At 44.8% G+C, this 22,659-nt stretch overlaps 1 protein-coding gene across 4 annotated transcripts in view; it reads left to right on the forward strand.

Annotated features, from left to right (window-relative positions):
* Positions 1 to 1,721: 1,721 nt before the first annotated feature.
* tcf7l2 (transcription factor 7 like 2) overlaps positions 1,722 to 22,659 on the forward strand; it is a 170,234-nt gene continuing 149,296 nt past the window's right edge. For all 4 annotated transcript variants that reach the window (XM_083635491.1, XM_083635488.1, XM_083635489.1 and 1 more), the window contains exons 1-3: positions 1,722 to 2,169; positions 2,334 to 2,400; positions 2,584 to 2,708. In XM_083635491.1, coding sequence (XP_083491617.1) covers positions 1,984 to 2,169; positions 2,334 to 2,400; positions 2,584 to 2,708 — 378 coding nt within the window. In that variant the 5' untranslated portion in view covers positions 1,722 to 1,983. The remainder of the gene's footprint in view (positions 2,170 to 2,333; positions 2,401 to 2,583; positions 2,709 to 22,659) is intronic.

Here is a 22,659-nt window from a genome sequence, read left to right on the forward strand (position 1 = left end):
TTTTCACTGTAATTCTTGGAGTAGCATTTGAAATTCATTGTTGATTTTGTGATTGCTCCATCAAATGCTGTGGTTATAATAGAAACTGCAGTTTCCCGGGCCGACGAGATAAGGCTAGTGAATCACTGGTGCTGAGCTCATCACCGACACACACACACACACACACACACACACACACACACACACACACACACGCATGTATACACACACACACGCACACACACACACACACACACACACACACACACACACACACACACACACACACACACACACACACACACACACAGACACACACACACACACACAATCCCCTTGTACAGCAGGCTTCAGGGTCTTTTTTCCCATAGTCTCCAAGGCTCCATATGAAAGTCAGGTGGTATCAACAGATTTATTTATCTTTTTGTTATTTTGTGTTATATATATACACATATCTATACATATATATATATATATATATATATATATATATATATATATATATATATATAGCATGTTTGTATGCATATATATATATATATATGCATACAAACGTGCTTTTATTCATAGGACCCCGATAAATACTTAAAATGCAAAGTGTTGTTTTTCTTTATTGGTCCATATTTTTAGGTTAAATTGATCTATCTGAAGCCACATTAATATTCATTGTTAATTGATTGGAACACAGATCAATTAACACATTTCATAAAATAACTGTGTGTGTGTGTGTGTGTGTGTGTGTGTGTGTGTGTGTGTGTGTGTGTGTGTGTGTGTGTGTGTGTGTGTGTGTGTGTGTGTGTAGCATAACAAAAACATGTTCTGCAGACATCTAGGTATAGGGTATTTATTAAATGGCTAAATTGTGTTTACTCAACACCTTTTTTCTATTGTCTGTAGTCCACAGCAGCTTACACGTGTCTTTGACAGGCTAACACGGTTCTTTAGGCTATGTCTTTATATGAATAAGGTATAGAGCTGGACCAGGCAAATGTGCACCAGTTATTTGCGTCCTGTGTTGCTGCTCAGAGAGGAGAGAAAAGACAAAAACAGCCAGTGAGGGATTCAGGTTATTCCCATAGGACATCACACCTGTCAAGCAAGCCGAATGCAATAATACCCCATCTCCAAAAAATAGATCTAAGAAAAAAAGATTATGCAATATAATGAAAAATAGATCTAACAAGTAGGACAAAGCAAATAAAATAGGAAAATAAGATGGCATTTATTCTGCTTTGATAGGCCAGGACTATTTAAGCCCAAAAATATTTTAGCTAGTAGGTTATAGGGGCGATTTTTCAAGGAGAAAAAAAATACATCTAATTCCAGTTCTTATAATACAAAGCATTGTTAACTTTTGGCCCCAGTGCGATGACTGGTCTTGAATGGCACAGTGAACCTGGCTGCAAACAGCCTGAAGGAAGTGCCCTCTTTTTCATGTCTTCACCGGGAGACCGCCCATATATGCGTTTAATCCACATTTGCAAGCAACTCCTATCTTCCTGCTATTTTACCATCACTGTCCTGCTCCCAAACTGCCTCCTTTTCCCCCTCCTCACAGGCTTTGCACTGCAGTCGTCCGCCAGCCGGCTTCCTCTAGCCAGCCTCTCTCTCTCTTTTTTCTCTACCTCCTATTTATGAAAACGTCACTTCAAGTCCCTCCCTGTTTGAATCTCATTAGTTTCTTGTGTGTTTCTCCCTGTCAATAATCCTGAATCCAGACTCTCTCTATTTCCATGCCTCTCTATCTGTCAATCAGCGCCGCCTTTGAACTGAAAACCACTCCGACCAACTTCAACTCACTCAATCCGAGCGGCTCGGCTCCTTCTCCGGCTTCCTTTTTCTGCCAACATTCCCTTCTTTTTTAGTTTTGTACCCACCGCCAGTGCTTTGGAAAACGCCAGTACAGACCCTAAACTTGAACTCGGATTTTCTAGAGCACCGAGATCAAGGGTTTAAAACTTTAGAGTTTTGCCCCCCAAAAACATTTTTTTCGCTCGGGAAAAAATGCCGCAGCTCAACGGCGGTGGAGGGGACGATCTGGGCGCAAACGATGAACTGATTTCCTTCAAAGACGAAGGGGAGCAAGAGGAGAAAATCTCGGAGTCGTCGGCAGAAAGGGATTTAGCAGATGTCAAATCTTCTCTTGTAAACGAGTCGGAAACGAATCAAAACAGCTCGTCGGATTCGGAGGTAAGTGGCCGATTTAAAACGGGGCTGATCGGCCGTCTCTCTTCTGTTAGGTCAGGCCTACATTTGATACTCTAAACATTCATAGACTTGAAAGAAAGTTACATTGTTGCCCGCGCCAGTTGTGTTAACTTTAACGCAATCCCTGTGTTTCATTGCATTTCAAGGCGGAAAGACGGCCTCCGCCTAGATCTGAAACTTTCAGAGACAAAACAAGAGAAAGTTTAGAGGAGGGTGAGTGTCTGATTTATTGTCGCAGCCTTGAGTCTCGTTTATTTGTTGCACGATGGCATTCTATATGCCTGGCGCGGAGGCTCGCCTCTGCATTATTGCGCAAATGCATACAAAATAATAATGAATAAAAGTTTGCAAGGCACTTATAAAAAAGTTTTCCTCTTTTCCCCCCCGCCATGTTAGCTGCGAAAAGGCAAGATGGAGGGCTGTTCAAGAGCCCACCGTACCCGGGCTATCCATTTATAATGATCCCCGATCTCACAAGCCCCTACCTTCCCAACGGATCACTTTCTCCAACAGCACGCACAGTAAGTTCAGTTTTGTACACCTGTATGTAAGTTACACGCACCATACACGCTCTGTCCCTCTCGCTCTCACACACACACACACTCGGACAGACTGCCCACTAAAGCCCAGACGGTTGTCACCCACAAGTGTAGCGGAGAAAAATGTAGAAGCAAGTTTTGCAACTCCCGATGAACTGTGCAGCGGCGTGTTCGAGCCCCAGCCCCGGCCAGCCTGTGTGTGTCATGTACAGTAGTTAGCATGCTGCTAGCACTGGTAGCAGCTAGGACTGCTTCCCATCTCAGTGCATTGAAAAAGGAAATTTGTTATGCCATGTCATATGCACAGGAAATCTTTTATTGATATCCTCAATAAATTTCTATATTTTCCCCATAATTAAATAAAAAGCATGGAAACTCTAAAATTATTATTATTATTATTATTATAACTGTGTAGGTTCTGCTGTATTACAGGTTACAAATGCATGTTTTTGTAACGCACTGAAGGCTGCTGCAGCTTGTGTGTGCACACAGCCTTAATCAAAAATGCTCTTTTTGTTTCCCCTAACACAACCTGCTTTCTAATCGTGCTGTAAGCAGTGCAAAGGAATCTAAAAGCACCGACGTCGGTTACACAAATAAAAATCAATATGCTAATGAGCTTATCAAAGTCATTTGCATGTGTCAAAATGTATTAAGACGTTATGTATAAGGTGCACGTGTCAGCATTTGACAGCTTCTTTTTCAAAAGGCATACAATGATTTGTATTTATTTTTTCTCATGGACATTTTTTTTATTTTTTTGTATGTGTGATTTATTGGATATAAATGATTGTGCAACACTAGGCTGTGCTCTGCATGTGCTCCACCTCTGCTTTTAATGAGGAATGTTTACTTAAAAAAAAGGGGGGGGGGAAAGCCATGTAAACCCTTATTTATAAATAAATTAATGTTATTTATTTAGACACAATCAGCCATGCTATAATTATGCACACTTACTCATTTGCTCAGCACCTCGCCAGTCCCACTGGGCAATGGCAATCCTTAAACGGCATAATTTTCTCAACCATGGGTGTTTTATTTGCCCCCCCCCCCCTTTTTTAAATGGTTGCAATTACAAGTCTCCGCTTTAGGACCTGTCATCTCATTTTACAAGGTTAAGGCAAAGACCAGGCATTAGGAAATTTGACCCCCCCCCCCCCCCCCCACACACACACACACACACACACACACCCCTGGCTAACGAAACTGATATTTGTTTCCTCAATTTTTCCGCACCGTGCACACCTGGAAAAGAAATGCACATGTGACATATAACGCCGTCCTTTTGTCTGTGACACAGTTCCTGCTTCTGTGTTGAGCACGATCACACACATTTTCACGAAAAAACGACAAAGTTCCGCTGCTCGCAGAATTCTGTGTACGTGTGTGTGTGTGTGTGTGTCTGTGTTTAATAGTTGAAGGCTTTTGTCTTTCCCGGCATATGCACACATGAGAACATTTTACCATTCTTCCTCTCGTACTCAGCCAGGCTTGTTAACGCTACCGGCTGGTATGTGGAATTAGTCACTCATTATTGTCATCAGCATACTGACACAAAAGCACATTCACACCAGCACACACACACACACACACACACACACCAGCACACATGATTTTTTACTGACACACTCGCTTGTTTGCCTGGCTGGGCTTTTCTACTTTTCTTTGTGATTATAGTGCTACTGTGTCCATGGCGACTGGTCACAGCATCGCTCCTGTCAGTCTGCTTATGCAGCAGTTATAAATGCAGGGACTCCTGTAGCATGGCTAGAGGATGGATGCTATCTTAATTTCACCCCAGGAATATTATTTTCCCGAGGTTAACCCAGAAAAGGGACGATCTTCTCACTTTGGGCCCTTTTATTTATTTGGTGAAATGCACGTTTCCTGATTTGTTGCCTGTCGTGCAGTCAGTGCCACTATCTCACATTCAAGGTAATGCCAGGAAATATAAAAACCCCTCTGTTTACTATTGAGTCTGAGTCATTTCTAAAGCAAGGAGGCTAACAGAGACTGATCACAGCCAAATGACGGAGTGTATCAAACGATTTGTATCCTAGCTTTATTCACAGATCCACTCGGATCGGAACCTCGTTGAACAAGGTTGATCCTTTTTGGCTGGCGGTGGTCTGCCTACTGTCCCGCCCCGGCCCCCTCTGTCTTCTGCACCCTGTGTGTCCAGCTATTAGCGCTTTGAAGTCCGCGCTCACTCTAATATAAATGTATTAGACTTCAAGCTGGCATAAATAATTCACCTGGACATTGATTAACTGTCTTGCTCCCTAACATGTCATCAAAGCTACTGAGAATATGACTGGTGCTATTGTTGCAACCAGACTTTTTCTACTGAGAATATGACTGGTGCTATTGTTGCAACCAGACTTTTTCTACTGAGAATATGACTGGTGCTATTTATTGTTGCAACCTGACTTTTCTACTGAGAATATGACTGGTGCTATTTATTGTTGCAACCTGACTTTTTCTACTGAGAATATGACTGGTGCTATTTATTGTTGTAACCAGACTTTTTCTACTGAGAATATGACTGGTGCTATTTATTGTTGTAACCAGACTTTTTCTACTGAGAATATGACTGGTGCTATTGTTGCAACCAGACTTTTTCTACTGAGAATATGACTGGTGCTATTTATTGTTGCAACCTGACTTTTTCTACTGAGAATATGACTGGTGCTATTTATTGTTGCAACCTGACTTTTTCTACTGAGAATATGACTGGTGCTATTTATTGTTGTAACCAGACTTTTTCTACTGAGAATATGACTGGTGCTATTTATTGTTGTAACCAGACTTTTTCTACTGAGAATATGACTGGTGCTATTTATTGTTGTAACCAGACTTTTTCTACTGAGAATATGACTGGTCCTAATTATTGTTGCAACCTGACTTTTTCTACTGAGAATATGACTGGTGCTATTTATTGTTGTAACCAGACTTTCTACTGAGAATATGACTGGTGCTATTTATTGTTGTAACCAGACTTTTTCTACTGAGAATATGACTGGTGCTATTTATTGTTGCAACCTGACTTTTTCTACTGAGAATATGACTGGTGCTATTTATTGTTGTAACCAGACTTTCTACTGAGAATATGACTGGTGCTATTTATTGTTGTAACCAGACTTTCTACTGAGAATATGACTGGTGCTATTTATTGTTGTAACCAGACTTTCTACTGAGAATATGACTGGTGCTATTTATTGTTGTAACCAGACTTTCTACTGAGAATATGACTGGTGCTATTTATTGTTGTAACCAGACTTTCTACTGAGAATATGACTGGTGCTATTTATTGTTGTAACCAGACTTTCTACTGAGAATATGGCTGGTGCTATTTATTGTTGCAACCAGACTTTTTCTACTGAGAATATGACTGGTGCTATTTATTGTTGTAACCAGACTTTCTACTGAGAATATGACTGGTGCTATTTATTGTTGCAACCAGACTTTTTCTACTGAGAATATGACTGGTGCTATTTATTGTTGCAACCTGACTTTTTCTACTGAGAATATGACTGGTGCTATTTATTGTTGCAACCTGACTTTTTCTACTGAGAATATGACTGGTGCTATTTATTGTTGTAACCAGACTTTTTCTACTGAGAATATGACTGGTGCTATTTATTGTTGTAACCAGACTTTTTCTACTGAGAATATGACTGGTGCTATTTATTGTTGTAACCAGACTTTTTCTACTGAGAATATGACTGGTCCTAATTATTGTTGCAACCTGACTTTTTCTACTGAGAATATGACTGGTGCTATTTATTGTTGTAACCAGACTTTCTACTGAGAATATGACTGGTGCTATTTATTGTTGTAACCAGACTTTTTCTACTGAGAATATGACTGGTGCTATTTATTGTTGCAACCTGACTTTTTCTACTGAGAATATGACTGGTGCTATTTATTGTTGTAACCAGACTTTCTACTGAGAATATGGCTGGTGCTATTTATTGTTGCAACCAGACTTTTTCTACTGAGAATATGACTGGTGCTATTTATTGTTGTAACCAGACTTTTTCTACTGAGAATATGACTGGTGCTATTTATTGTTGTAACCAGACTTTTTCTACTGAGAATATGACTGGTGCTATTTATTGTTGCAACCTGACTTTTTCTACTGAGAATATGACTGGTGCTATTTATTGTTGTAACCTGACTTTTTCTACTGAGAATATGACTGGTGCTATTTATTGTTGCAACCAGACTTTTTCTACTGAGAATATGACTGGTGCTATTTATTGTTGCAACCAGACTTTTTCTGTCTTGTCGGGGGGGAAAGGGGGGTCTTTTGATTCATGCTGCCCCCCCCCCCCCCCCCCCCTCTCATTCTTACCTTGCCGCAGCTCCTCTCGGTTTGGGCGATGGATGCTCTGGTTTTATTTGTAGGATTTGTATTCCAATATTGACATCTTTGCATCTTTTTTTATTTTATTTTCATTTGAGATTCGATTATTTTATTATATTTAATTATATTATTATTATTATTATTTTGCCATATCTCCCTTCGTTAAATATCCAGACATCTCTAAGAAACAAAATTCAAATGGGTTTTGGTTTCTCTGTCAGCTGGCCATGATCCTGATCTGTCTGGACATTTTACCTTGTTTCCTGAGATTTTTGTTTTGCATGACTTGAGGGAGAGGGGGGTGAAAAAAAATGTGGCGTTACCATAATGTGTCTGACCTCTGACCTCTGGGAGCCATAAGCAGTGAGAATTTGTTTTTCCTACCACCTAAGTCCAAGGAGGCTCACAATTTAGTATCATTTAGCAATTTGACATGATGCTGTGTCCGTGGTCTGGCCTCCCTCTGGTCTCCCTCCTGCCTAAAGCTCACACAAAGGCTGGCTGGATGACTGGGAGCAGGTTGACTTGGTGAAGTGGCCTGGTCCAGTTCACCCCGGGCTCTCTCTATCTCTTTGGCTCTCTCTCCCCCCCTCCCTCCCCCTCCTGCCTCTCTCTCTCCCCCTCTCTTAACGCGCGGCTTGTGGGGAAGGCGTTGGGTTAACTCCGGTGCTGTGGGCTAACATCACACCTCAACAGGTCTGGAGCTGGAGATGGAGAGAGGCTGAGGAGGGGGAGAGAGAGAGAGAGAGAGAGCGGGATCTGGGGCCGGCCAGCTCTCCTCCTCCTCGCACCGGCGGCTGCAGGGCCGTAAATCCACCGGCTTTATTTACTACCTCTCGGACTTATGAATGTTAAGATATTTGACGCCACCCCTGGCCCCATAATTCCAGCAGGCCTGGAGACTTTTGGCGGAGGTTTTGAGTTTCGACGTGTAATTACGAGTCGTTTAAAAAAGAACAAAAAGAGGAGGAGGGGAGGAGGGGGGAATGCAACACCCAGCATGCACCGCTGTGTTTTAGAAAAAAAGAGACTTCCCAAAACCCGTGGCGCTTCTGCAACAAGGCGATGGAAAAAGGCATTGTGTGGCTGAAACAAAAGCTTTTTCCTCCCCTTTCCCCTCTTTGTTTGCGTTGTGTTGTCACGTCGGTATCTCTCATATTGCGCTAGAAACACCTATTAAAAAAAAATCTATTTCCCACTGTCTTTGATACAGGATGACTCGCCTCTATTATTATATTTGGAAGGGTGGATTTTCTGGTCAGATTATCGTAATGAACATCCAGCTTGGCTGCAGAATTTGCCCATCAGCCTGGAATATAACACCGTCTCTCCTTTGTGCTCACGTGCACGCCTCGTCGTGGCCTGCATCTCTGTATAATTGACTCAGACAGTATCTTTTTAAACGCGTTAGCAGCACGGCCGTAACAATGCTATATCATCTGGATTATGTGTGTTCGCCCGGCCTCTAAATGGATTGTGGCGTGGGCGTCGGGAGGAAAAGAGAGTTTCATGTGGATTGAAGGGACAGGCCCCCGCACCTTATCAAATTGGCTTTACATGTTAATGGGGCCTAATTGGTGTCCGCGGGGGGTTGGTGGCGCTCGGCGGCCAGATTGTGCGCCCCTCTCCCCGCAAAATGCACTCTGAATTTAGTCGGAAGGTCGTGCTCCTTTTGTCTTGCAAATCACTTTTGTTTACAAAGTATGGCGGAAGCAGCTCCCTCTCTCTCCCCTCCCACTACTCCTTTTTGTGCTCCCTTTCCCCTCTCTCTCTCTCTCTCTCTCTCTCTCCCTCTCTCTCTCTCTCCCTCCCTCTCTCTCTCTCTCTCTCTCTCTCTCTCTCTCTCTCCTCTGCTTTCCACTGCTGTTTCTCTCATCCTATGTGAGGAGAGGAAAGAGAATGTCCTTATTTTTCTTCGACTCGATAAACAGCCATAAAAAAGTACAATCTGTTTTGGATTTGAGGAGTTAAGTTGGAGGGTGGAGGGGGTGTGTGTGGGGGGTGGTGGTGGTGGTGCTGGGGGGGGGGGGGGGGGTTAGGGGGGGTGTGGGAGCAAAGTTTGGCACCATTAAACTGAAATTGGGGCCTGCTAGACATTAGCGGTGCACAGCACATTCTCGGAGCTTAATTAGTCCGAACTGTAATTGTTCATGGTCTGCCAATAGGAGTGATGCTCAGGAAAAGTGGAGTTGCACTAAATCGGCGCAGGGTTTTTAAAACAATAAATCACTCGCATATTTGTGCCGTGATTCAGATGGAGGCTCGACCTCTCCCATCTCGACATGTGGTAAATTGTAAAGTCAATGAATCGCAGATGTAGGGGGGACGGGGGGGGGGGGGGGGGGGGTGCTGAGGAGGGGGAGAGAGGCAGTACAGTAAGGTTTTGTCAGTGCCTGGTGGTGAATGAATGGAAAAGATTTGTGCAGTAAATATTTACAGAGATATATATATATTTCTTTTCTTCTTCTTCGCGCTAGCGGGCGCTTTAATTGTCTAATGCTGATGATGCTGCTGGCAGGCTGAGCTGTGTGAGAGAGCGCGGTGCACACGCCCCTCGCTCCGTCACTGTCTGAAACACAGCCCCCCCCCCCCAAAAAAAAATCAGCCCGTTTGTGGGCGTGTCTCTAATTAGATTTGTAACGAGTGCGAGGGGAGCAGTCTGCGCTCCCTGGTGGTAGTCTGCTGGGTTTGGGTGTTAGCTAACGTTCAGCTGCAGTCGACGGGTTTGGGAGCTGAACCTCCCCCATAAACATTAATTAAATCACTGACGCCATTGTTTGTTGTGTAATAACACGCCTAATCTGACGTCTAATTTGGCCTCGGCTTGTGTTGCTGTCCAACGTAACACAGATTATGTGGAGTATTTCTTTAGTCACGGTACAGCCTGGCTGAAATATCATTTTGATTCGGTGAGTGGTAAAAGCCAAATATTCTGAGAATGGGCAAATCCATTCTCACCTCCTCTAGTCTTTCCTGTCTCTGCCAGTGAGCCACCTCCTCTATGCTTTTCTGTGTCTGAGGGAGAAAAAAACAGCATTAGTTTAGCAGCTGTGCACCCCCCCCCCCCATAACCCCCAATGTACCCCACCCCCCCCCCCCCCCCCCTTTCCTGCTGCCTCTTTCTCCCATGCATTTCTATAGAGCTCAACACAAAGATGGTACTGTACATCTGGAATGCAACTTTTGTCATCTGTTAAATATAGGCTAGCTCTGCTCCTGGCCCACAGGGCTTGGGGCTCCCTGAAACATGGAAATCAAATTATTCTGTTTGTGTGTGCGTGTGTGCGTGTGTGTGTGTGTGTGTGTGTGTGTGCACGTGCGTGTAGCCACCAGATGAATTTGTAACCATGCATGCAGCCTGTTACTTTTTTTTTTTGCAAGCCAGTTCATTTTGCACTCCCCAGAATTGCTGGGGTCACTTGACTTTAAACAAAATCAATGCAAAAATATGCATGGAATCTGTTATTTATTTGATTATTGACAGCATTCATTTTCATCAAGATACAGTATTATTAACTTTTTTTCTCTTTCTTTTTTTTGGCATTTTGTTGTTGTTGCATTTTAGCATTTTTTAATATTTGAAAGTGAATATACACCAAACCTCTAAAAGTGCTTGTAAATACATGACTGTTCTTGAATGATAAAGGGAAGTTCCTGCCGGACTGTGCATAGCTGCTCCATTCATCCCTGTTAAGTGTTAAGTGGCCCCTGGTACAAATGCACGTGTTGACAATAGAATGTGAAGCGTTCCTCTTACCTTACAGCCTCCTCCACTGAGACCAAGCTGTTTCAAATAAAGTGACTGAAAATGGCGATAAAATAGATTGAGTTGGTAGTTGATAGTTGATAAAATAGATTGAGTTGGTAGTTGATAAAATAGATTGAGTTGGTAGTTGATAAAATAGATTGAGTTGGTAGTTGATAAAATAGATTGAGTTGGTAGTTGATAAAATAGATTGAGTTGGTAGTTGATAAAATAGATTGAGTTGGTAGTTGATAAAATAGATTGAGTTGGTAGTTGCTGATTTTAGATTTCATGGCTGCTGGTGTTCCAGGTTGAAATGACTATTGATTGCATCATTAGATGTGACGGTTAAGATTAGGGTTAGGATTAGCTGCTAGTAATTGGCATTTATTTCAGAAAGTATCATAATTGCACAAAATCATTGGAAAAGTCATTTTCTAGCTAGGCAATTTCACAGATTCTGTGTTGAAGAAGATTTTCAAATATTTTTGGCCTGTGGAGTTGTGAGTGTGTTTAAATGTATTTTAAGAGTAGTGCATTTTTGATGATAAAAATCCACAAAGTGTTATTATAATGTGCAGAATTGATTTCGGTCAGGTATCTTCTCTGCCAGAAGATGTACTACTGGCATGTGTGTTTTCTCCCTTCCACTTCTTGTCTTTGTCTGAATCTATTTCTGAGTCCATTCATAATGAGACCTGAGTCTCCAGTAGTAAGGAGGGAGGGGGGAAGCACGGGGCGGGAGGGCCCAGAGAATAAGCGGGAAACGTGTGCAGGACTCTGCGTGTGTGTGTGTGCGTGTGTGTGTGTGTGTGTGTGGGGGGGAGGTCAGTCATACAAAGGCTGTCTGAATAGAGCGCATAATTGCTGTTAATGCCAGGGCAATGAGAGCAGCGACAGTTCCTGGTTAGATGTCCAAACAATAGTGCCCCTAGGCTTCACATGAATCTAAAAACAAACAAAAAAAAAACCTGCAGGGAGAAACAAGAACGAGAGGAAAGGGGGGGGGGGGGGGGGGGGGCAAGTTTCAGTTTATTGCCCCGCTTGACAAACAGGCAGTGCGGTGTGTGTGTGTGTGTGTGTGTGTGTGTGTGTGTGTGTGTGTGTGTGTGTGTGTGTGTGTGTGTGTGTGGCTTCTGTCCCTTATTGAATGGACCTGCTTCCTCCCTCATGCTGCCCATAGCAATTCCCCACCTCGTCATGGCACAGCGTGGCCTCAGAAGCTGTGGGTGAGAGAGGAGGGGCCAGGTTGCTGTCTGTGGGTGAGAGGGAGGAGCCAGGTCGCTGTCTTGTGGGTGAGAGAGGAGGGGCCAGGTCGCTGTCTTGTGGGTGAGAGAGGAGGGGCCAGGTCGCTGTCTGTGGGTGAGAGAGGAGGGGCCAGGTCGCTGTCTTGTGGGTGAGAGAGGAGGGGCCAGGTCGCTGTCTGTGGGTGAGAGGGAGGAGCCAGGTCGCTGTATTGTGGGTGAGAGAGGAGGGGCCAGGTCGCTGTCTTGTGGGTGAGAGAGGAGGGGCCAGGTCGCTGTCTTGTGGGTGAGAGAGGAGGGGCCAGGTCGCTGTCTGTGGGTGAGAGGGAGGAGCCAGGTCGCTGTCTTGTGGGTGAGAGAGGAGGGGCCAGGTCGCTGTCTGTGGGTGAGAGAGGAGGGGCCAGGTTGCTGTCTGTGGGTGAGAGGGAGGAGCCAGGTCGCTGTCTTGTGGGTGAGAGAGGAGGGGCCAGGTCGCTGTCTGTGGGTGAGAGGGAGGAGCCAGGTCGCTGTCTTGTGGGTGAGAGAGGAGGGGCTAGGTCGCTGTCTTGTGGGTGAGAGGGAGGGGCCAGGTCGCTGTCTTGTGGGTGAGAGGGAGGGGCCAGGTCACTGTCTTGTGGGTGAGAGGGAGGGGCCAGGTCGCTGTCTTGTGGGTGAGAGGGAGGGGCCAGGCCGTTGTCTGTTTAGTTTAGTTTAGTTTAGTTTATTAGGATCCCCATTAGTTGCAGCAGGATGCTACGGCTATTCTTCCTGGGGTCTGTCTGTGGGTGAGAGGGAGGGGCTAGGCCGCTGTCTGCTGGTGAGAGGGAGGAGCCAGGTCGCTGTCTTGTGGGTGAGAGAGGAGGGGCCAGGTTGCTGTCTTGTGGGTGAGAGAGGAGGGGCCAGGTCGCTGTCTTGTGGGTGAGAGGGAGGGGCCAGGTCGCTGTCTGTGGGTGAGAGGGAGGGGCCAGGTTGCGGTCTGTGACAACACATGGCTGCAGGAATTCTGTGGCCGCAGCCGTGTGTTTAGAGTGCAGAGTGTGTGTTTGTGTTTGGGCAGGGTCAAAGTGCACTGGCACTGACATGCTTTCTGTTCACAACGGACCTTCCCCTCTCGCTTCTTTTTACAACAACTGATAGGGAGTGCTTGAGTTTCCATTGGACTTTTTTCTCAGCTTGTCTGTGTGCTTGTGTGTGTGTGTGTGTGTGTGTGTGTGTGTGTGTGTGTGTGTGTGTGTGTGTGTGTGTGGGAGGGGGGAGGGGCCGTACTGCCATCACTGCCCTTAATGATCATGTGGTCTGAGATAATGACTAGCCATGCCAGTGTGCAGTGAACACCTGTGGTAAGCCAGCCTTTTATGGAGGTGGTAGAACGCTCTGGAACGTTCCACTGGAGAACCATCTCATTCATGCTTGTATACACTCATACAGTGCATACTATCTTACATCTGAACTTCTCAGGTGATTTTCAGCATGAAATGTAAACAAGATGGCGTACATTCCCTCAGCTTGTCTTGTATAGTATATATGATATTAGAACACGGCTCTCTTGAATACTCGATTCTGATTGGTCAATCAACAATATTCACCGGTCATTATTTCTCGACAACCGACCGCTGCTCTGCCACACCTGGATTAATCAATTGATAAGAGCTTTTTGTCAGCAAACACTACTAATTAGGCCAACCAGTTGCAGCTGTGGTGTCTTGTGTGCCAATTACGAATGAAACCGCTTTGTCGTTGAAAACGCTATTAAAAAATCTATTTGAATAATTATTTTTGTCAGATTATTGAATGATTTAGTTGTAGGCCGTGTTCTAAGCGGGATAATGTATATTGAGGCGGTGATTACGTAAGGGATAATGTATATTGAGGCGGTGATTACGGGGGAAATAATGACCGACAGGTGGATTGAGTGCTTAATCGTTCACCTGAAGGTCATTATTTCCCAGTAATCACCGCCTCAATATACATTATCCCGCTTAGAACACGGCCTACAACTAAATCATTCAATAATCTGACAAAAATAATTATTCAAATAGATTTTTTAATAGCGTTTTCAACGACAAAGCGGTTTCATTCGTAATTGGCACACAAGACACCACAGCTGCAACTGGTTGGCCTAATTAGTAGTGTCTTGCTGACAAAAAGCTCTTATCAACTGATTAATCCAGGTGTGGCAGAGCAGCGGTCGGTTGTCGAGAAATAATGACTGGTGAATATTGTTGATTGACCAGTCAGAATCGAGTATTCAAGAGAGCCGTGTTCTAATGGGAAATAATGACCTTCAGGTGAACGATTAAGCCCTCCGCTACGCGTCGGGCTCAATCCACCTGTCGGTCATTATTTCCGCCGTAATCACCGCCTCAATATACATTATCCCTTACGTATATACTGTACTATAGGCTATTTTGAACTAGGGATGCGCGATATATCGGCAGTCATATCAGTATTGGCTGATGTTAGTTAAGTTTTTTTTAAATGTATATCGTATCGGTCTTATGAACAAAATAACAGCAATGTTAATATCGGTTATCATTATCGGAGAAAATGTTCATATTGAGAGGAAACAATGCGGTAAATCTGTTATTTATAGACTCTTCCAAATGTTTTGGAAATAAAGAAAGACATTACTTGTTTACATTCACGTTTTTCAGTACAGTATGTACAAAATTGTATTATTATTAGAAACTTGTTTTTATACAGATCATATTGACATCGGTAAATATTGGTTATCGGCCACCATGACAATGTTATCGGTTATAACATTTTCATATGGGTGCATCCCTAGTTTGAACCCCTATACGTAGATCCCGCAATATTTAAATTCTGATTACATGATATATTACACTGTACTTTCAGTATATAACATATCATTTTTTTTTCCGCATTTTACATGTTCAAGTTTACTTATTTCTTTTGGAAAATGGACGATGTTTGTCAGTGGCCTTGTTTATGTACCCGGTTTGTGTTTCCAGTCCTAATTTAGTCAAGGGAATTTCTGTATTCAGATAATCTATTCAAAATGGCTCAGATGGGAAGGAGGCACTTTGTGTGTGCTAAACACATAATTGAGGAGTGAAAGGTGATAAAACTCCAGTCAATGTATTTTTAATCTCCTAATTAAACTTTTAATTGTAGCAGGATAAGCTCCAAGGAGTGTGTGTATGTGTGTGTGTGTGCGTGCGCGCGTGTGTGCACATGCACGTGTGTGTGTGTGTGTGTTTAGGAAGCAGAGAGTGCACTAATGAGGTGATCGTCTACTTGTTTGCCGTTAAAGGTGCTGGATTCATAACTGCCTGCGAAAGGTGAGGGGGGCTTTCGAGCCCGGGCAGAAATAAACTCATCTACTAATCTGAGGATTATGGGAGGATTTAGAACAAAATGTTGGTGAGATTACTGTACGTAAAAAAAAAAAAATCTGTGCAAGCCTAATACAACGTAAGCCTTTTTACACTGATGTGGAATAGAGTTTTATTTAATTTTTTTCCGGTGCAAGACAAGAATTCCAGCACAAGACCGATTAAGAGCAAATGCATCCATGTTGGCTCTTTAACCAGCTGTTAGAAACATATTTACACACACTAATACTGCGCCTCCAATAAAGAGACAGCTGTCAGTTTGTGTGCAGCAGCAGATAACGTTCCGTGTGAGTGGCTCATTATGACCACCATACACATATGCTCCACCACTAGTGCATGATCATTGAAATACCTCCCATTCTGCAGCCAATCACAAGTGTCGTGGCATGACTGTCCGAAGGATACCAGTTTTGTTCTGTTCCAAAATGCCACATCTATCATTTATTGGGGAATAATGGCCATTCGTCTTACAAAATGATTGCGAGTATACATATACATTTAAACAAATGAGCGTTTCCTCCCATCCTTTCCATAACAACTTGACAGACTGGACTCTATATTTTACACAAATTGAACTGGGGATCATTTCGTAGTCGTTTTTTTGTTCGTTTTAAAGTACTGTATATGCCCTTAAAATGCATAGTGCTGGAACACACACGCACACACACGCACACGCACACACACCAGTATAGTGCATTCGTTCCCCTCCGGAGAGAGGCTGGTGTGTCAGCAGTGTTTGGGGGTTAATTCCAAAAGTGAACAAATTGACTCACGGCATTGAGTGACTTGTCCATCCTCTTCCTCCCCGAGGGGTCAGAGTGAATGGAGTGTCTTGTGTGGACAACTGTCCCGAGGTGAGACCAGTGGTCTTCACTGTCCGGCCAGAGGGGACCGACTGACAACACACAGACGGACCCGATGCACTGGCAGACAAGCAGGCAGACAGACAGAGGGAACTTGGCGCTGTTGAGGCGGAAAACAAGGCAATCTAGTCGCCCTGAAATGACAGTTTGATTGAAATAATGACCTGTGTGGCTCACCGTGTGTTGGGAACTCTGATGGTGTCGACAGCTGACAATGACACAGGAGAGAGGACCCAAATGACCGTAGTCTGACTGAAATAAACCCAACTCTGAGTGAGAGGTGATTTGAAGGATCTCTTGGTTTTAATACGATGTTGAGTTGAACTGCTATGTTTGGCACGAGAAGGCTGTGGTGAGGGATTCATCTAAATCGTGGCTTTTTACAATAATGTGGCTGGACTCAAAATGCGACATGGACCTTTTTCCAGTGGCTCCTTTCCCTGTGACAATCATGTGTTCATGACCCCGGGACCCGGAGTGAGAGACTCGGGGACCCGGAGTGAGAGACTCGGGGACCCGGAGTGAGAGACTCGGGGACTACTCATTACTCAAGTTGAAAAACCCTGAAACGAACAGCCACAAAGCAGCAAATGCTGGTAAATTTGGTCTTTAGCGGATAAATCAATAAAGGTAACTCGTTAAGACGATAACATTTGAACATCTTGCTTATTATACAGCCAGCTCTCTCTGTCCCTGCTGATCAGTAGCTGATCAGTAGCATTCAATAGCATTGGAAATGGGTATGGGTATGGTGATGATGATTTATTTTTAATGAAAAATAGCTAAGAAATAGCAAAAAAAATTGTGGCCAGTAAAACTTCTTCTTGGCTGGTACGTTATGTTAGTTCACTAGCCCTTGGCAGGTCAGCCAAAAGGTTAATTTTAGACACTGACCCCTGGTCTAAATCATAGACCCATATATTGATAATGAAAGTGTGTCATGTGATGCACGTCACGCTGCCCTTTAGAGTCAGGAGGCTCTTTATCTCTTTACTGCCTCCTTTATCTTTATTGGCCGTCGCACTTTGCATATTTCAGATATCAATAAAGATAGCTGTCTAGCGTTGTCATAACAGGTGGCGTCAGGTGGCAAGATGTCAGGCCTGAACCGGACCGCACCTCTAGCAGGTTTGACTGCTACGTCCATTTGATTCTTTGAATAGCTCATCTCTCTCACATGGCAGCTCAGCTTGGACTCCACCAATCAGATCTCTCTCACATGGCAGCTCAGCTTGGACTCCACCAATCAGCATTGAAGTTTCTCTCTTGAGGGCCGTGCAGCGTTTCCAGCGGGCGAGTCCAGTTTGGCATGTCTGTGAAAGGTCTCTGTAGTGGATGACCCTGGCTGCTGTAAGGCTGGCCTGTATCTGTTAGGGATGGGCAACGAATTTAGAATTTTCAAATAATCATTTTTATTATCAAGATCGACTTTTATTATTGAAAGTCGAAAATCGTTTTTTTTTTTAAATATAATTTTTCAAAAAATTACTCGCGCCTGTCTCTTTAAGAATGACACCGTTTGTCCGTGTGACGTTGCCGTAGGAACTGCGCACCAGAGCTGCACACTGGAGCAGAACAGCTCTGACGCTAACAGCACCAGTGAGCAGCACCCAGTAGCTCTAGAAACTCTAGAAATGTAGTAGAAACTAGGCATGTTCATCAATTATCGAAAATCGATAATTGATCGTTAAGGAATTGAATCGATCATGTGGAATTTTTATCGATTATTGTTATTATAAAAATATATATATATATATATATATATTTTTTTTTTTTTTTTTTTTTTTTTGCGGACTAGGTTTGGGTGGAATTCGTTCCTCCTCGCCCCACTCAATTGCACAGCCGACTAACGTGAGGTGGAGCTTCATATAGTCTCATATAGTTTTCTGGCTGGGCACGGGCCTTTGTGCCAACAAAACTGTTTTAAACATGGGGAATTCACACCGGCATGCGCCGGGGACAGCAGAGTGTTGGAGAGGAGACACATTGAAATAAAGAGTTCATTGAGGAGAACACGTTGTCTTTTGTATTTTCTGCCATAGGCATTCATTTTGTAAAAAAAAAAATATATATATATATATATATATTATTATTAATATAATCGATAATTGATCGTTAATTTTCCCGATTCTCGATTATGGATTTTTTTTTTAAATGAACATCCCTAGTAGAAACGGTCTTAAACTGTCTATATTAAAGCAACACTCAGCCACAAGGAAAAGCTTTCAAGGCTTGTTAACTGCATGAAGAAAAGCTGATATTCTTGTCTCCTGTTCCATGGGCCATCTCGGCGCTACGCTAATGCTAACGTTGCAAACGGCTAACGTAGGTCTGGCTGCCTAATGACAATAAGAGTGCCAAAGTCACCCCCTCTCCCTGTCCATGGGATTTCATCCGCCATTCATTTTTCCATAGACCTTGTGTAAAATGCTTATAAAAATTGTTTTACTTGGTCAAACCAAGCGAATCATTCAACTATACTTAGAATCAGGGGAGACCATGTCAAATTTAACTCGCAATTTTTAAAATATTTTTGGGGGGTGGGCGAATTTCGACAAAAAGTCGACTTTGACCCAGCGGATTTCGACTAGTGTTTTTGCTAGAAATGCCCATCTCTAGTATCTGTGTGTAGTGGATGACCCTGGCTGCTGTAAGGCTGGCCTGTATCTGTGTGTAGTGGATGACCCTGGCTGCTGTAAGGCTGGCCTGTATCTGTGTGTAGTGGATGACCCTGGCTCACGCAGGCCTGCAGTAAGGATGCACACGCACGCACGCGCACACACACACACACACACACACACACACACACACACACACACACACACACACACAGACACACACACACACACACACACACACACAGCAGGCCCAGGCAGAGGAATGCCCTGTGTGCTGTTGAAACAGTGGCTGGTCGCTCGGCCTGGAGGAGCGGAGAGGAGAGGAGAGGAGAGGAGAGGAGAGGAGAGGAGAGGAGAGGAGAAGGAGAGGAGAGGGAGAGGAGAGGAGAGGAGAGGAGAGAGGAGAGAGGAGGAGAGGAGAGGAGAGGAGGGAGGAGAGGAGAGGAGAGAGGATGAGAGGAGGGAAGGAAGTGGCTGCATGTTTACATAGCTGAATTGTCCTTCAGGCCCCCCCAGTTTCTAATGCACTACTGTTCAAACAATCACAAGTGTGCAGATCACCCCCACTGGTGCTGCTGTTCACAGCTCTGCCTGCCCTGCCTCTCTCTCTCTCTCTCTCTCTCTCTGTCTGTCTGTGTCTCTCTCTCTCGCTCGCTTGCCGATATTTACTTACCAGCCATTGCGTCCACGTGGAGGTCTGGATGATAGATAAAAACAGTATTACCAGAAGGAAGACAAGAAACATTGGACGGAGATACATTGCAGATAGATGCAGAGATAGAAGGTCCTCCTGCCCAACAAGGAGGCAGACGTTGACACACGGCGGCGGCGTCAAGCTAATTGTTGTTTGAATGACCTGTTATGATCCGATGACAAATCTGTCCCACTCTTGCCACCAGAGCGGAAAATGTGGCCGGGGATTGGCGTGATGTTAGCGCGTGTGTAAACCTCGCTTCAACAAGATGGATAAATGCAATTATTGGGTCGAGCCGGAGAGGAGAAAATCCATTTAAAGCCCGTAAAGCTAAGGAGGGGCCGTGGTTCATTCATTTGGCCAATTTACGGGTGATGTACGAGTGTCAGGGCACATTAGTCAGGCGGGGAGAGGGGAGTGTGTATGTTGGCTCGGGGGGGGGGGTTGACTGGGGGTCTGAAGTAGGGTCATATGATTTGCGCAAAACGGAAAAAAACGGACGGAATCATGGAGTTTGGTAAACTGTAAAACATGGAATATTGCAACATTTTCCATAATTTGGCTGAAATTGATAAAAGTAGGCCTAATTATCAACATAAGAAGTAGATCTAATGATCGTAGTGACCTAAATGATTTCATAATTGTAAAATAGGCCTTGAGAAATGATTCAGTTTTGGATCTGGGTGTTTTGAGTGGGGGGCCGGCCTTGCGTGTGACCCTTACTGCACCTCACAACTTAGTTTTCACCTTGAGAAACATGTCGAAGAGGCTGTCTGAGAGCCACGTCATCAACAAAAGAAAAAATATCGCTCCTAACCCCTAAATGAAAATGTTTTGAAAAAATAAAACTGAATTTTGAAAAAATAAAACTGAATTTTGAAAAAATAAAACTGAATTTTGAAAAAATAAAACTGAATTTTGAAAAAATAAAACTGAATTTTGAAAAAATAAAACAGATTTCATATGGCTCTAGTCTGAAGGGAGGGCTACATGTGAAGATGCTCTTTGCTTGCAGAGCGGTCTCCTTGAGACCCGGTTCCCCGCCTCCCTCCAGTCGTCCCGGTGCCATTTCAGAGGACGATCCAGATGGAGGCTGGAGGTGAGATGACATCATGATGCACTGAGTGGGCGGCGCCGGGCGGCGAGCGGGATTGCTTTGCAAATGAGGCGGGGAGAGGCGGCCGCGGTCCGCTGGGCGCCAGAGTTAGCGTCAGCGCACCTAGCTTGTGCTCAATCAGCCTAGCACCTAGCCTAGCACCTAGCTAGTGCTCAATCACCTAGCTTGTGCTCAATCAGCCTAGCACCTAGCTTGTGCTCAATCAGCCTAGCACCTAGCCTAGCACCTAGCTAGTGCTCAATCACCTAGCTTGTGCTCAATCAGGCCCTGACGTGTTTGTCAGTTTAGAGTACAAGATGCCCTCAAGGCCTTTGCAGGCCAGCCTCGCCTACGCTCACGTTCTACTGTCAGTCTGCTACTCTTCTTGGAATCTGCCACTTCGGTGTAATCACAAGTGACCCGAACTGAAATGTTATCACAGAGCCAACGGAAAATACAACCATGACGAAAAAAACCTGTTGCACTGGGTTTTATGTTCGTGTCTATGGTGTCAGTTGTAGCTGTGCGGAGACTTGTACAATTCAATTACACACACTATGACCCAGATTGACTCTGATACTCTCGCTGAACTCAGGGGAGTTTACAATTGAGTTACAATTATAGTGTGGATGCTGATGTTTACTCTGGGCACGCAAGGGCCCTCGGCGACCGGCTCACCTGAGAAATCTTGCCTTCTGGCCTGAGCAGTGAGCAGTGTTAGCTCTCAGTCTCCTGGTCTGAGCAGTGAGCAGTGTTAGCTGTCAGTCTCCTGGTCTGAGCAGTGAGCAGTTTTAGCTGTCAGTCTCCTGGTCTGAGCAGTGAGCAGTGTTAGCTGTCAGTCTCCTGGCCTGAGCAGTGAGCAGTGTTAGCTCTCAGTCTCCTGGTCTGAGCAGTGAGCAGTGTTAGCTGTCAGTCTCCTGGTCTGAGCAGTGAGCAGTGTTAGCTCTCAGTCTCCTGGTCTGAGCAGTGAGCAGTGTTAGCTCTCAGTCTCCTGGTCTGAGCAGTGAGCAGTGTTAGCTGTCAGTCTCCTGGCCTGAACAGTGTTAGCTCTCAGTCTCCTGGTCTGAGCAGTGAGCAGTGTTAGCTCTCAGTCTCCTGGTCTGAGCAGTGAGCAGTGTTAGCTGTCAGTCTCCTGGTCTGAGCAGTGAGCAGTTTTAGCTGTCAGTCTCCTGGTCTGAGCAGTGAGCAGTGTTAGCTGTCAGTCTCCTGGCCTGAGCAGTGAGCAGTGTTAGCTCTCAGTCTCCTGGTCTGAGCAGTGAGCAGTGTTAGCTGTCAGTCTCCTGGTCTGAGCAGTGAGCAGTGTTAGCTCTCAGTCTCCTGGTCTGAGCAGTGAGCAGTGTTAGCTGTCAGTCTCCTGGCCTGAGCAGTGAGCAGTGTTAGCTCTCAGTCTCCTGGCCTGAGCAGTGAGCAGTGTTAGCTCTCAGTCTCCTGGCCTGAGCAGTGAGCAGTGTTAGCTCAGTCTCCTGGCCTGAGCAGTGAACAGCGTTAGCTCTCAGTCTCCTGGCCTGAACAGTGTTCGCTCTCAGTCTCCTGGCCTGAACAGTGTTAGCTCTCAGTCTCCTGGCCTGAGCAGTGAGCAGTGTTAGCTGTCAGTCTCCTGGCCTGAGCAGTGAACAGTGTTAGCTGTCAGTATCCTGGCCTGAGCAGTGTTAGCTCTCAGTCTCCTGGCCTGAGCAGTGAGCAGTGTTAGCTGTCAGTCTCCTGGCCTGAGCAGTGAACAGTGTTAGCTGTCAGTCTCCTGGCCTGAGCAGTGTTAGCTCTCAGTCTCCTGGCCTGAGCAGTGTTAGCTCTCAGTCTCCTGGCCTGAGCAGTGAGCAGTGTTGCTCAATGCTCCAGGTCCTCCGAGTGAGTCTTTTCTGTCTGCGTCTCTTGCGTGAGGAGGGAGGAGCGCTTTGTGTTGATCAACTCTCGCAATGCATTTACATTTGATGGCTCAGCTCTGCTTAGTCTGTTACACGGCCATTGT

Source organism: Poromitra crassiceps, assembly GCF_964638095.1.
Source record: "Poromitra crassiceps genome assembly, chromosome: 4".
Lineage (NCBI taxonomy): Eukaryota > Metazoa > Chordata > Actinopteri > Beryciformes > Melamphaidae > Poromitra > Poromitra crassiceps.